This window comes from Myotis lucifugus, unplaced genomic scaffold, assembly GCF_000147115.1.
Source record: "Myotis lucifugus unplaced genomic scaffold, Myoluc2.0 scaffold_161, whole genome shotgun sequence".
Lineage (NCBI taxonomy): Eukaryota > Metazoa > Chordata > Mammalia > Chiroptera > Vespertilionidae > Myotis > Myotis lucifugus.
Genome location: NW_005871209.1, coordinates 921,312 through 937,980, shown reverse-complemented (window position 1 = coordinate 937,980; position 16,669 = coordinate 921,312). Strand labels below are relative to the sequence as shown.

The 16,669-nt window shown below is 39.7% G+C and overlaps 1 protein-coding gene across 1 annotated transcript in view; it reads right to left on the bottom strand.

Moving 5' to 3' along the window:
- KLHL32 (kelch like family member 32) overlaps window positions 1–16,669 on the bottom strand; it is a 176,647-nt gene that overhangs the window by 32,162 nt on the left and 127,816 nt on the right. Inside the window, exon 7 of the mRNA XM_023759760.1 lies at window positions 3–392. Within this exon, the coding sequence (XP_023615528.1) occupies window positions 3–392 (390 nt within the window). The remainder of the gene's footprint in view (window positions 1–2; window positions 393–16,669) is intronic.

Below are 16,669 nucleotides of genomic sequence, written 5' to 3'. Positions count from 1 at the left end.
CAGTGGTGGCTCCTTCCCACGGGCATGGGGGCCAGCTCACTCCAGTTGGCAATGGCAGCTATGAGAGCGTTCTCCTGATCCACAGGATTGAAGTACCGAAGCTCCTTGACTTTACAGACCTCGCGCTTTTTCCCACCAATGATATACAGAGTGTCTGACTGGAACCTTGGTTTGGTCCTGCAGGTCTGCCACACGGGCTGTGCGTAGATGCTCTGGTGGTATTCCAGCGCCTCATTGACAAGAGCCGTTGCAGTCTCACTTGCCTGGACGAGGGGGTGGGACAGGGCAACTGTATGGAGAGTATCCACATCCATCAGGCCAAAGCGGATATACTGCAGGAGCTCATCCATGTACTGGTAATGGCAGTTGTGTTCCAACCACCTCACGGCTAGCTGAAACAGAGGGAGGGGTGGGGAGAGGGCAATACAAAGGTAAGAAAGAGAGCCTAAACAAGGGCATATAGAAGGCCACTGTGTATTCTTTCAGACACTTAACATTTTTTTCTTACAAATCATATTTTGATACCTGTTGAGAATTTTCTCTCCCTGCATCAGCAACCCCTCTCCTCCCCCACAAAACAACATAAAAGAACTCAAGACATTGTTGTAGGCGTTAGAAACAATGTTAAGCAACAGTAATGGGGACTTTAAGCTATCACTTGGAGTGAACAATAATCACTTTTTATTTTATTTTAAAAAATATTTTTATTGATTTCAGAGAGGAAGGGAGAAAGGAGAGGGAGAGATAGAAACATCAATGATGAGAGAGAATCATTGATTGGCTGCCTCCCACTGGGGATCGAACCTGCAGCCCGTGCATGTGCCCTGGCTGGGAATCAAACATGATCTCCTGGTTCATAGGTCGACAGTCAACCACTGAGCCATACCAGCCGGGCAATAATCACTTTTCAAAGAATAAAAATACTGTGGTGAGGCAGATTGTTCCCTTACATTTCATGCAAAAGAGGCCTGATACACCCCACCCCCAGGAAATGTCAATGGTGAGTGGTGTCATCACAGTTCAAGCAATGTATGTCAGCCCATGAGCCAAGGTGCTGTATCAATGTAAGTAATGTAAGAAAATATGTGATCATCTGAGACCACAGGGTATACTTGAGAGAAAATCAATATGACACTAGTAGAATGATTTAGAAAGAAAAAGGACTTTTCCCCCTGCCCCTTTGGTTAGTATATCAGTCAGGAAGCAAGAGAAGAAAAAGGAAGATTGAAATCTATCAATTTAAATTTTTTTCTCAATTAGTTTTCATCTTCAAGACAGTTGTTATTTGCCCATGTAAGATATTGGCAATTTGTTAAAGCCTTTCCCCCAGAAACAGGATATAGAAGAGATTATCTTTGTATTATGAACAACATAGCACAATGTAATCCTAACCTTTTTATTTAGGCCCAGATCACTTTCAGGAAAAAAAGTTGTAAGAACTTATGGCTACAGATAAAGAGAATGTCTTAAACTAAAGTAGGTGCATTAAGCCATAAATAACAAAACTGAACAATAGTTTAGAAAATACCATCAACAAAACATTAATTCATGTTATGGAGCACCCGAAGAAATTTAATTAATGTGAGTTAATATTTAAGTTTGGCAAACTTGTCCACACATTAGCATAAAGAAGTATATCTAATATCTCCAGTCACCATATTTGATATGAACAATTCTGTGCAGCACCAATATTAAACTCAATCTCCCAGGCAATACAAATGTGGATCTGAAGGAACAGCATGAAAAAGTAAAGTAATGGCCCAGCTGGTGTGGCTTATCATCATATGCACATCAACCTATGAACCAGGAGGTCAAGGTTCAATTCCCAGTTAAGGCACATGCCCGGGTTGTGGGCTAGATCCCGAGTTGGGGGCGTGCAGGAGAAAGACCATCAAATATTCTCTCTCATCATTGATGTTTCTCTCTCTCTCTCCCTCTCCTTTCCCCTCTGAAATCAATTTTTTAAAGAAGTAAAGTAATGAATTAGAATACTGAATAATTTTTTTTTTACTTGCTTTCTGTCCTCGTAACAAGGATCACTAAACTCTCCAAAACACTAGATCAGCGGTTCTCAACCTGTGGGTCGCAACCCCTTTGGCGGTCAAACGACCCTTTCACAGGGGTCGCCTAAGACCATCCTGCATATCAGATATTTACATTACGATTCATAACAGTAGCAACACTACAGTTATGAAGTAGCAACGAAAATAATTTTATGGTTGGGTCACAACATGAGGAACTGTATTTAAAGGGCCAGAAGGTTGAGAACCACTGCACTAGATGATTTCAGACTTCCTGAGTTTCTGTGTCCATTTGACAAATGGCTCCAAAAGGCAACACATATTTTGGGCTTATCTTTTTAGCTTTCTGAATGGAGATAATGTAGGAAGTGAATTCGATTTCAATAGGCACTGAAATGCATCTTTTAATGAGTTCCAAAATTTGGAGAAGCGGCAAGGGAATGTCACTGGGTGCAGGTAACCTGCCAAGGCCAAGGAGGCAGACATCATGGAGGGCAGACGAGTGACACTCTGTAGCTGTGTGTCTAGATACTGGCATTTTTAATTTAAATAAGATAGAAACATCATTAAAAAAGATCTGTGTATGGTAACAGCAGCAATAATCAAAGAGATTGCAGAAGGAAAAGGTCACTCATCAAAAGGTCTCTGCCAGACATGGAGACTTCCCACAGGCAGCATCCTGGGTTTTCTCCACCATCATTTTAGAAGTTTCTAGGATGGGGTTCCAATTATTTCCCTGAGAAGATAACTCAACAACTTAGTAAATGATTTCCTATTTTTTGCCCACAGAGCTTTCAAAAGTTGTCAGTGATAAAGTCATCCCACTCAAAGTAATTTCTCATGCACCAGGTAAAATTTTCTAAAACTTAATATTTAATATTGCTCCTAATTTAACCGACTAATTCCAGCTGATATTGCTTTGCTTTGTAACAAATTTCTTACATCCCAATGTTTCTGTATCTTTCATGTGGATGCTACAGGAAACAGCACTGGAAAACCATTAGACAAATACCCATGTCTCCATAGTCCCTTTTTATAGCACAGTGCTGCCCATATAATTATTTTTCTCTTTCCTCATAAATCAGTTCTCCCTATACTATAATCGATCTTCCAGCCCATCTCTTAACACTCTCCGGTTTACCTTTATCTTTCTACCAAACAGTATCGCTTACTGTGTGAGAAGAAGTATACCAGCCACAACTAGGCTCTCTGCCTTTAAGAAAATCTCTCATGAATCAAATTGGCAGTGGAAAGTGGCCACCTTCATCTATTACTGATTAAATTCTGGTTTTCTGTCTACTGCTATGTCACATGTACACAGGTATCAAGATGCTTTCCACGCTCAAATTTCCCAATTACTGTGTATTAATAGAAGACTTTGTGGACATACATTTAGTTTGCATTTTCTGGGATTATCTTGATCTTATTTCTAGCCAATATTTCTAACTTCTCACAGATTTTATAATTTTCACACTCTATCATTTTTAAATAGTTTCAGAGCCATTCACACTTGGGTTTACCTTTTCTCCAGATCAAGGGTAAATATGAATTACAATGAACTATTTTGCCCCCAGCTTCAAAACAATCTCATCTGGACATAGTATTATTTATAAACTAGAGGCCTGGTGCACAGATTCATGCACTGGTGGGGTCCCTGAACCTGGCCTGCAGGGATCGGGCTGAAACCAGCAGTCTGACATTCCCCGAGGGGTCCCAGAGTGCAAGAGGGCACTCTGCAAAGTTGCTGTCGCTCGACTTCTCCTGTGTTGAGCGTCTGTCCCCTGGTGGTCAGTGAAGATCATAGCTACCGCTGGTCAGCCAGTCGGCCGGTCACTTAGGCTTCTATATATATAGATTTAAATCCAGTGCTTCTCACACTTAAAATGTTCAAGAATTACCTGGGGTTTCTGGTCAAAATGTAGGTTCTAATTCAATAGGTGAAGGTGGAGGGGATTGGGAGTCTGCATTTCTAACTGTCTCCAGTTGATGTGTATGCTCTGGGACATGGACCACCCTTTGAACAGGAAAGTTTTAGATAGTTTTCCTCCCATTCATGAATTAGCAAATTGCTGCTTTATTAGACTAAATTAAGTATGTTGTTTCTAATATAAGAAGGTTTAAATCAATAAAGTCTAAGTAGGATGCTTTAGTAAAGATACAGGATACTTATAGCTTATTATTATGGGTAACACAGCATATTTCCTACATAGTAAGATGTGGGTAAGATCTTACTATGGGTAAGACAGCATATTTTGAGACCTTGGTTCTATAAGGTCTATAACTCAACAGCTGATTCTGATAGCACAAGGCAAGTATTATGATCACTCCATGCAGTTTTGCTTTTACAATAATAGATAAATAAATGTAATAGTGTTATTGTACTGTTCTTACTTTCTTGAAAGTGTAAAGAGAAAAAACACTGAAACCATGGATAACTCTTATTTATCCAAATAATGAAAGCACTGTCAAAAAATTTAAAACAATGGGCTACGTCAAAATCACTTCTCCACTGTGAACCCCACCTAGCACTCCCTATTGCTTGCCACGCTGCATTACTAGTACAGGCAAAGTGGCAGAGGGAATGCTGGAGCCCATTTAAGGGGTTTAGAGTCTACCACTGTAGTCTTTTAAGCCCTCAAATACATAATAAAATACTAGGGCAAGGGCAAGAAGAAACTTTAGAGTACATTTGGTTCAAGCATCTCCAGACAGGGCTTTTGATCCATGGTTGGGAATCCATGGATGTGGAGGGCCGACTGTATGCATTGTTCAATGCCATTTTATGTAAGGGACATGAGCATTTGTAGATTTTGGTATCCTTGGGGGTACCTGGAACCAATCCCCCATGGGTACTAAGGGAAAACTGTAAGTAAGTTATGGGGCATCAAAAGTTATATGTGGATTTTCAACTGCATGGGAGGTCAGCACCCCTAAGCTTCACAATGTACAAGTGTCAACTGTATCTATAAATGCCCTTTACCACAGCAGTTCTCATCAGATGAGTGATCAAATCTTTTTAACCAAAACTAACAAAAGATAAAGTGCTCACAACATTGTCTGAAAGCAATGACTATTTCACAGAACTTCTCAGCCAGAGCTGAATGAGCAGAGACTGGTATTTTTGCCCACGGCCTTATTCTGCTTCTCAGCCAGGGGAAGCTATAATTGTTTTCCTACTTAAAACTTGGTTGCAGATAGTTTTGCTGTAGGGGCACACTTAGCCCTCCCTGTGGCAGGAGCACACATGTCTATATCCTTGCCAGTCCTGTCATGCCACTGAGATAAACCAGGGCACCAGTCTCCCCTCAGTGCCCATAAGGCAGCATGCATTCCACAATTTCAGAAAGGGATAAAGGAAGGGCACAAGAGCAAACCAACAGAGACCTGGCATTCCTGAACCTCCACCAAAGTGCCAGGCATGTCAGAGAACTCTTGGGCAGCAAGGAGTGGGAAGCCACAGAAGTGCGCTTCAATAGGATGAGGGACAATGCCTAGACAGGACTTTTTTGTTTCTAAAGGGTGGCAAGCATACTGTCCATCTTCTAATATACGCCCTCCAAGGGAAGTTGCATTGACTATTTTATAGATTATTTTTATAATGCCTTAAATTCTAATAAACAGAAGCATAAAACTTTAGCAATATACCATTTTATTATCACATCTTCTTCAGATGATAAATGTGAAAAGTTCCCCAAGGGCCAGTGAGCAGGGGTTAAACTACACAGAAGCTCATCTCTTTAAGGTGCGTCATGCAAGGTCCAGATAGTGACATATTAAACCAGAATCATGACTGCCATAGAGAGAAAAAATCATATTAATAAATAAATGCACCAAGTTTTATAGTCATATTCTCTTCTTTGTGACCAAATGAAAATGTTCTGTTCAAAAAGATAACATTCTCAAAAAGACAACATACCTATAAAATCCAAAAGCACCAGAAACTAGGGACTCAGGACCAGAGCATTTTCCTCCACCAGAACAATGGAAACGTTACCATGGAGGAATATTAAAAATTATATCAGTGCTCACTTGAGTGCTATAATTAAAATCGTGTCAACATTCTGCTTGTAAAACAGATTTTTGAAGGGAGGTTGCACATTAACCATTATAGCTGACTACAGACTTATGTCAGACACCTAGGCTGTTTTTCCTCTAAGAAATACATTTCAGTAGAATCAAATCTGATGAGGCCCCGGGTTCATGTTCTATCAGAAAAAACGACCTGACAGATTTTTAAAAGAATGTTCAGCTTAGCAGATATGATAATAACATATGTTCTTTCATTGTTCATTTAAAACTTTATAAAGTTGGGAGACAGACAAATGTTCTTATTTTTATCTTCAGAATAAAATGTGTGTCTGATAATACTCTGGTTTCTCTTCAGATTGTATAAATCCTTCGTGTTTTACTACAGATGTCCATGAAGAGGAGCAGTTATGAGGTTTTTTTAAGAGATCTAAAAACAAAACAAAACTTGATGTATACAACTTATTCTCAAATGGCTCAGAAAAAAGTGCCCTCCCTTTCGCTCTCTCTGCTGCTATATATATATATCAATACTATATGCTCCTACTATATATATATATATATACACACACATTATATCTATCTATCTATCTATCTATCTATCTATCTATCTATCTATCTATGTATCTATAAATAAATATCTAGAGAGAGAGGACATATGATAAAGCAAATGAGGTAATTTGAAAATTATATGGGTTTCTCTGTACTCTTTTTTATTACTGCAACTTTTTGTTTGAAATTATTTTTAATTAAGAATTGAAAGAACAAAATATTTGCCTAATAATCATCTTTATTCATATTTTTTAAATGCATACTGCAGGGCACTGAAAGCAAGAGCCCTTGCAGCCAACGGTGTCTCTTTCCCACAGACAGGGACAAACATATAGGACTGGAGGAATCACAGTAACCACCCTGAGGCATGCTACATTTAAACTCCGGGTATTTAGGAGGACAAATAAAAAGTGACTATGAATCTTTTATTTTAGTTTTTTCATTCACTTATTTCTCAATTTTTTAATGAGTGTCTATTATGTATCAGGAACTTACTTGATGAGAAAGAAGATTCTAATAAGAATACATATTCTTACTTGCCATTCAATTCAGTTCATAAAACTCAAAGCTTACTCTTGACCTCGATGGTCTTAATGTATTCCTGTAAAATATACTTATGGAATATGGAATTGGGGAAAGAAAAATCCTGCAAATTTGGAAGTTTCAGCCTATTGTAGGCAGATTTTCAGATACATGCTAAACCCCTCTTTCTATGTTACCAATTCCCTCACAGGTCTTTTAAATATTGCTGGTACATTTATAAATGTTATGGTTTTTTAAAAAGCTGTTTAATTTGTAAACATGCCCTGAAGCATCCTGAGAGCATCAAGCTCTTGACTATTTCTTTATGAACTAATTCAATAATAATGAACCAATAGCAGGTTTGCCACACACATACTCCCTCCTGAAATTAAACTTTTAGTGACCAAAAGGACCTCACGGGCTCAAGCAGCTGCCTAAGGCCACAGACACAGAGAAAGTCGAACTCTTCACACAAGGGGACAGTGATTAATTTGGATGTCCAGGAAGTATCTAAGCTGCATTGAAGGTTTGATGTTGGCAGCCTCCAAATAAAAAAGAAAAGAATCCTCAAAGGCCACTTTAAACATTAATTTATAGCTTCGGAGTGCAGAGCGTGGAGTGGGGAGCCTGCTAACTGAAGCACGTGGCTAAACATTGTCAGGGGCCAGACTCTGCTACCAAGGGATGGAGCTGGTGGGCTGGGGGTGGGGAGCAGGGCTTATATCCGCAGTAAGTTGCAGAGAATACACATAAACATGATGCCAACCTTCGTCACTATGTGAATTTCAGCCTGGCTATGATGGTTAAACGAACAGAATATTTCACACTGCATTCTCTAACTTAATTTCATCATCATGTAAATAACTGGGAAACAATGAGTCCTTTATTCGCACCTTGCAACGCTTTTGATTATAATACACAAGTAATATTTTTGTCAAAGAGGATACACTGTTCAGCACCATTATTCATCAGTTTTGGGGTAGGGGGAGTGGCCTAAAGAGCAGATCTATAATAGTGATGTAAGGAAAAGATGGAGATGTGGACAGATGGGCCCAGGGCAGGGAAGCCAGTGCCTTGACAATCTTGGAAGACTCATGAGGGAAGAGGAAGCTGCAATGGATGAAGGAAGGAGTAGGCAGTAGCCATTCCAATGGCTATATTGAGAGAAGGATCGGATCGTATTTCAGCTCCAGTGCCTGACACCCAGGAGGAGATCCACAAGTGTTTGCTGAATGTCAGATAAATGGGAATTAGGAGACTGCAATCTGGAGAAATCACAGATCTGAGACATCTTTATAAGCTTAGAAGGAACAATGTGTATGAAGAGCAAAGGGAACTTTGAAAGGGCAGATGGGAGTAATGAAAAGGAAACAGAAACTGGACCCATTGACCAGCTCCAGCCCTGGGAGCAGAAAGGCTAGCACATGCCAGGAGGCGAAGTGTGGGACCTTCTGAGGGGGGCATCACTGCTGAGGGATACAACCTCGGTGAGAGCATCAGGTGAGAGCACCGAGGTGGGTGTGAGGTGGAGGATTTGAGAGGACGTAAGAAAGTCCTTCATTCTGGACATTAGTTTTCCACAGTTAGATATAAAGGGTAGAACAGATTGGGGGAAGGAAGGAACCTAGACTTATACTAAAAAACAATTTGAAATAATAGTTATATTTCCTTTAAGAAAAAGCAGTCCTTGCTTGAGTACCATTAATTTGCAAGCATACTAAATCTATAAAATAAAATCACTCATTGTCACATATAAGACATGTTAATATTAAAATGAAAATTCACACTACTCTCTAAATACCCAAAAAACAATACTGATCGAGTTGACTGACACATTTCTCTCCTAATTACTTTTTACTCCCAATACTTAAACAAAATAAGACATAACTAATCAATAATTTTAGTAAGTATTCCTGAGGGCTATTTTATCCATGCTGTTCATGCAGTAGACAAAAATAAACATTCTTGGTCTGGTGGGGTGAAGAATTGGGTGAGAGAATATATATATATATATATATATTTCTGGAGCCTCTTCAGGTGAGACTAAATGATCGCTTCCTGCCTCTCTTGACCATTCAAAAACAAGTAGCATTTTTTTAAAGCAAAAAATAAATAATGTGAAAACAGAAAACTTGATGTAAAATTATAATCATTACGATGCTGTCACTTTGACATCTATAGACTTAATTGCTTTATAATTGACTGTGAGACAGAATGGCCAAGGTAGATAGAAATATGCTGCTGAGTGTTCACTGGGGGAAAAGAGAATGAAGACAACACACATGAAAAAGCAGAACAATGAGTCTAGCTCTCAGGTGCCTAATCTGTGAGACCACCCTGCACAGCTTGGAGACAGAAATAAAGGTTTTTCCTTTATTTTTTCTTTTCCTCTATTTTTCTTTTTTTTTAAGGGTATGCATAAAGGAGGATTGTAATGAGCTGCATATTGTAAACACTAGCATTGCTAGTTGCCTTCGTCTTATTTACCCTGTGCTTCAAATAGCAACAAGATTAGGTGTTGGATTTATACAAATTGAAATCTGCAACTTTTAATAACCTTCATACTTCACAGACACGTATGTGTGTCCCTGCCTCAACCGCCGCCCATACTGCCCAAGAAGGAGGAAAAGGAGTTCTGCTGCACCTGGAACCAGAAATGCAAAAAATCAGCTGTGAGGAGAATGAGGCCTTCGCTTCCGTGTGTGCCCACTTGGAACTGACTACGCTTGCTGGTTAGTGTGAGAAACTGCAGAACCACAGTGTGAGCTGCTGCATGAGCAAACTGGCCAGAGCACCCCGGCGTTTCTGCTTCCCCACTGCACAATCGGAATGGAAACATTTGCTCTATTGGAAGGCAGTGATAAGGATGGATTTTTAAAGTTTCCATTTTTAAGTGAAAATGAAAGAAAAATGCTCTTCTAGATGTGTTGTGCCTTTGAGCTCCATTTGAAAAAAAAAAGCGAAAAGAAAAAAAAAAAGGCAGAGAAAGCTGCTGTGAAGGTCACCGAGTGAAAGAACTTCCTCGGGGCACAGAATAAATTAAATCCCAAGGAAAAAATAAAATGTGATTTCCGGAGTGTGAGGCACAAACTCCAAATGACAATGATTGACAGCCAAACTATATCCGTGCAATATCCAAGACTGCACGTTCTCATTTACCTCAGTGTAGCCAGCAAGCGCCCATTAAACATCCGTCTGATGCCCAAATTAACCTTCTTGGCAAACTGAAAGAGGCACAAACTATCATAATCAACCTTTCATTATCACAGCAGCCTCTAGTTAAAGGGTCAGAATAATTGTGCCTTCAGAGCCTTGATTGTTTTCAATCAACAGACGGCTGGAGTGACAGCTCGGTGATGGAGGGGTCTGATGAAACCGCACCAGGCCTAATCAGAGCCGATGAAAGGAAGGCATGATTGGTGCAAATGAACAGTCGTGCCTCTCCTTTTCATTTACAATCTGAAATTACTCTTAAATGTGTGGGGTTTTTTCCCTCCCTTATGAGCACCACTGAAAGAATGTTTGACTTATTATGAGTTCTGACAGTGCCGAGTTATAAAACACAGGTAGGGTTATCAGCTGAGGCTTTAAGTGGGTATTCAGCATAATTCTAACAAATTCACTCTTGAAAAGCACAAAATGACTAAAAAGCTTCCAATGACCTAACCTCTCAGTGCTGTTTGATTAACAGACCCATTTATTCCGCTGGCATTCTAAATGACGAGAAGATAAAACCCAGGGCAGACATACAGTATCTGTAACTGTTTTCTCTCAACCCTGCTGCTCCTTTTATTTCAGCACTAGTTCCCCTGCCCCACGTCCTCGCTGTTCTCGAAGAACTCCACATTAACAGCTCAAACGAACTCATCCATCAGAGGGCTTGGATCAAAAGGGGTTGTTGTGGGTGAAGACCATGAAGCCATACGGGGAACCACAAGGGTAAGAAAGGGGCTGGAACCCACCAACTCTAATGCTGTTATATCAGAAAGAATATTTGGGAAAAGAAATAAAAAATCTGTAATAGGACAGGCTAAATGTATCATAAAGAGTTTTGGAGAAATTGGAAACAATACCAAGCTGCATTCATACAGCAGCTATTGTCCAGAAACTACAAACATGAACATCCTTATAAAATTTAGTGATGAATGGGATATACACTTGGGGTTGCAAAAATAAACTTCTAACTTCTATTTTCTCCTTTAATCCTGTGATCAACCAGCCAATCATGAGTGTGGTTGGTCAGTATCGCAAACAAAGGAAATTCCGTCAGCTGCAAAGATTAATAAGCACATGTATGTGTGTGTATTTGCAAGTGTGGGTATGGTGTAAACCTCACCTGCATGTGTGCAAGACATAAGGCATGGGGTGGCTGTTGGCTCATGGTTCAGGGCAGTTTTAACCTCTCTACTCAAAATGCTTACATAAAACTTTAGCCATTTTATTTGCTGGATTGTATGTTGGAATGATGAGATAGAGATGCATAATTAACAAAGTAAAAAAAATAGCTGTTTTTTTCTATACAAAATTTATTACTTCATTGCTGAACCAATGTACCCAGAATGTACAAAATGCCCATAGTTTAAACTACATATAAATATACTTCAAGCAGGATATGCTAACTCTGTCACATGACATTCTGCAGGATCACAAAGTTTCATTTCGATTGTTTTTTAGGAGACAATCCTCAAAGAAAGATGTCTGGCAAATGCTTCAAACACAAGTATTTTCCAAACCCACCCCTGCCTTCTGCCACTTTCCCAAGTGTCCATGATCCTCAGCCGGCACTTGCCTTCCTGCATGCGCACAGGCACCTCCGGCAAGCTCTACCAATGACACAGGTGCCATCACCTCCTGGTATCGGCTTTTCAAGGCACAGCCTGCTTCTTTCCAGAAGGCAGTTTATGTACTGGTCGCATAGGACTGGCTTCGGGATACTGACAGCACATGGGATTTAAAACAGGATTTCCTAGCTGGTTCACAGCATGGGGAGGAACAACAGGCCAACCTAGGTAAGTGCCTATTCTAACCCCTAGAATCCAAGAGGTGTGGAATTAACCATTCTAAAGCACTACACGGACCTCTACATGGCCCAAATCTTATACGAGATGAGAAGAACAAGATTCTTTGGAGGACCTGGCAAGTCTGATAAGTCACCTCTTAGTGTGCTTTATTATTTACCCTTTATATTGAACTTCAAAGAGTGAGTATATATACAGGGTGTCCCCCCCAAATGTATACACACTTTAACAGCTGATAGCTCAATTTTGAAAATGAAATGTATTTTAATAAACACTGTCTTTATAACTACTCAAAATGTATGTATACTTTTTGGGGGGACACCCTATATTTATTCCCAACAGTGGGCAGAATAAGAAATGGTTTATAGTCCTCAGCAGGTTCAATGCCATTCTCATAGCCAACATGAGAGATGTCTAAATATTTGCCTCTTAACTAAGCACAGTCTTTTCTGATGGAGAGTTTCAGTCTTACTTTCAGCTATGAGTAATTTCTTATTGTGATTGGCTGGCTTATAGTCAATTTAGTATAATTAATGCTAAATTACATTGTAATTCACATAGAATTACAAATTAAAAGCTATATTAAAGCAAACGAATTAATCAAAATTAATTATATTTTGCTCACTTGTTTTAAAGTGTTAAGAAGATAGGTCCTCCTAAAACATTTAAACTTTAGCGCACCGTCCATCACTCCTTCAATTACTGATTTCCTTGTGTGGCCAGAGGAGGTTAGGTGAGCATTTCTCTCCAACAAGAACACACACTAAATAGATCTGTGCAAGTGGGTGGAGGTGGAAGAGGGTACAGGGGGAATAAATGGTGTTGGAAGAAGAAGAAAAAAAGATGTGTGCATTTAGCCTCCAGCTGGCAGGGCTCTTTTTAGCTTCTGTTCTTGCAGCATAAGATCTGTGCCATTTATGGAAACTGACTTATAACACTTCTTATAGACAGGGGAATAATGTAAAAAAAATCTGTGATATCTATCTCTACAACCCATTGAGGATTTTTTTCCGAAGATATTTTTCTCCCTGGGTATGTTGACTACCAATTGAAATCTGTTTTCATTCCTCCAATGTGCCACCCCAAATAGTGAGAAGGTGTCAGACTAAAGAGTAGAACCTCACCACCGAGAACACATTGCTCTGTATTGTGGGCATAAAAGAAACCCGTGAAATACCTTTATTTATGAATGCTGCCCCTGTTTACTATCTTAGAATGGCCACCTCTCTCTTCCAGGTGTGTCAAGTCGAGATGTTCTTTATTTTTGCTTGTAGCAAAAGTTCTGGAGACAAGGGTGGGAGAAGCAGGGTGTAAGGGTGTCAGTATTCAACAATAAATGTTAAGGCTTCTCCAGATGTCTCTTTGGAATATAATTAATTCCAGAGACTCTAGGCCACTCCATAGCTAAGTTTAGATCCCTTCCTTAGAATGCCCAGAACAAGAAATTACTGTGGTCTGCCATGGCCAACTTGCATGAACACATGGTCACTGGGCACTCACCTGGCCTCATAGGTTCCCATAGAAATAATCTGGTGATGCAGGATATGGGCCACAGGCTCATTTCTATTGGAAAGAGACTAACAATTTCAATAAATTAATATATTTTTCTCCTGAGGATAAAAAAAGGGGTTTGTACAAATTCAGTGAACAAAAGCAACCTCACAGGGTGATCTCATCACAAATTCCTAACTGGGCAGGTCATGGTGGGTAACCACATCCAGGCCTATAAAAGGTTTATGCTCACCTTAAGCAAGTCCTGCCTGTTGTTTTTGTGCACCCAGGTTACCGTTGTTTTTGTGCACCTTTTTCAGGCCCCTCAGAGGTGTAACCACCCTCAAGGGAGACCATAAGCTTGTTAACTATCCTGTGCCTTGCTTTCTCCCACCTTCATGTAATCTTCCGTATGTTCCCTCCTTAATCCAATTGTATAAAAGAAACTGAAAAACTGTCATTCTCTGGAGCATTTCAGATCTTGCTTCTTGGCATTGTCATCAGTTTGGCTCACATAAACTCTTACAAAAATTCTCTAGAGGTTTGGATATTTCTTACGTCAACATTCCCTGTCTCATAAACCCCAAACTAGGCCATCACATGACTACTGATTTCTGCTGCATAACTTTCTAAATTTTCAATATACTGGTTGTAAAATGAATATATAATGATTAATCATTTCCATTCATCCCATCCAATCTCTAACAACATCTGCAGACTTTCACCACACGGTCTACACAGTGCAGCAAAAAATAATGGCACTCCAGGTTCTCTTTCACACTGATTTAAATCTCTTGATCGGATTTTAAAGTGATCCTCCTTATGGGCCTTTCTTCCTGCTTTATACTTCATCATCTTGTACCTTAAAGGAATGAAGAGCTGTTCTCTGCCTCGGTCAGAATTCTCTATCCATTCTTCCTCAACAAAAGAGCTAAAATGCCAATTTCCTTGGCTCTGATAAAGAAAACCCTCAGCACACTTTCTTGTACTACTTTTATTGGAATAATTTCTGCAATTTCCCACAAAGCTGCACAACAGGTGAAAACAGAACTAGGTAATTTATTAAGAAATGTATACTGTTGATTCACTCACTATAGATTAGTGTAACCTCTGACTTATGACAAGATGTATCTGGTACTTTGAGGTTCTGTTTTCTTAGAGACTTGGTGTATTTCAAAAGAATAGAGTGAGACCTACATTAAAACTTACACTGTGAAGTGAGTTAATCATTTAACCTCTGTGAGCTTCAGTTTCCTCGCTTGTTAACATTTGGATAACACTTATCAACCTTAAAGGATAACACTTATCAACCTTAAAGGCTGATGAGAGACTCAAATGAAATTATGTGTTAAAGTGCTTTAAAAATATAATGTTATTATTTTTTTAATGGGGAGGATATTTTCTTTTTAGTCCTCACCCAAAGATATGTTTTTATTGATTTTAAAGAGAGGTTTTTATTGATTTTAAAGAGAGGGGAAGGGGTGGAAATGGGGAGACAGACAGACACAGAGAGAGAGAGAGAGATACATTAGTTGGTTATGCCTTCCATATACACCCTGACCAGGGATCAAACCCTAAACCTAGGTATGTGCCTTGACTGGGAATCGAACCCCTTTTGGTGTACACGATGATGCTCCAGTCAACTAAGCCACCCTCCCAGGGCATTTTTGTTATTATTATTGATTAACTTCTTTGCCTAGCCTTGGGGTTTCTACCTCATGTATAGCTCATAGTTGAGTTTTCTTTTTAAATCCCTGATAATCCAGGTAGCAGCAATATTACTGCAGGCCACCAATGCATAAGTAATATTCTCCAGTCATCTTTTTCCTTCTCACAGCAGCAATAACAACATATCAGTCTGGAAACAACATGAATCACAATGAAAATTAGAAGCAGGGAACATAAATACGTCATATCTCATAAATCACCTTGTTATGCTGTTGTGCTCATTTAAAAAAAAAAAGAAGAAAAAACACAATTCATGGGAATGGCAGCCCATGAATACAAGTCAGGTCTCCTGTAATTTCGGATAATCACTGTCCCTCACAGCTACTTGACAACGTACAGCTCTGGCACTGAGAGCTGAGGATTAGCTGGAGCACAGTCCCTCGGAAATGAATGTGTCATGTGTCTCACACAGGCACACAGCCCAGGCAAACAACTGCAAGGCCACAGTCAAGCTCCTTGGGGATGAGTCCTCACAGAGGAATTAGCTGCACAGAGATGAGGATGGATGACTAAATATACACTCAAGCACCAAGCCCTGAAATAGCAGTGTTGCTCAGCGTCCAGCTGGGGGCCCTCAGAGGATAACACATCCTCCAGCACAGCACTCTTTGGGATGTGAAGAAGCCTCTGTTTATTCTCTCCATTAGTGACTAGTAAAAAGGAAGTGGAGATGTCCTCATCACATTTGTAGAAAATATTGTATGTAGCTGGGAGGAGCTACCAGAACGTCCAGGAAGAAAATCGAGAAATGGCACATGATTAATTAGTTTAAGGAATAATAAATTAAAAAAAGGAGACATCATGAAGATGCTCAGAAAGTGCCTATCTGAAAAACAAACAAAAAAACAACAACAATGGCATGCACATATGACATTGAATTGAGGAAGAGCAGGAATTTGATGAAAGATGACAATTTTGTTTGGGGATACGTGTTCTCAGGCCATAGTATTTTATTCCATGTCTAGTAACCAAGGTCCAAGTGTTTAAAATGAGAACACTACTGGGAAGTTTTTTATTAAATGATCACCCACAGTCTGATTTCTTTGAGGCTTGAGCTGCACCACATGGACTGACAATGGTTTGCAAAGCTGTTTAAGGCACATACAATGAACAAGAGTTAACAATGAATAAAGTAGTGGCCGGTGTTGAAATGCCCAAACAAAAGCATTTTCTTTTCCGATGTATCAGTACTGTCTCAACATGCCCGAAGTTAGCACTGAAATCATTAAACTGTTTGGCACAGGTCAGTCCCCACTGGCCAGGAATCGGGCCTGCTGAGAAAGAGTAGCAATGGAAAGCTCCACATCAGCC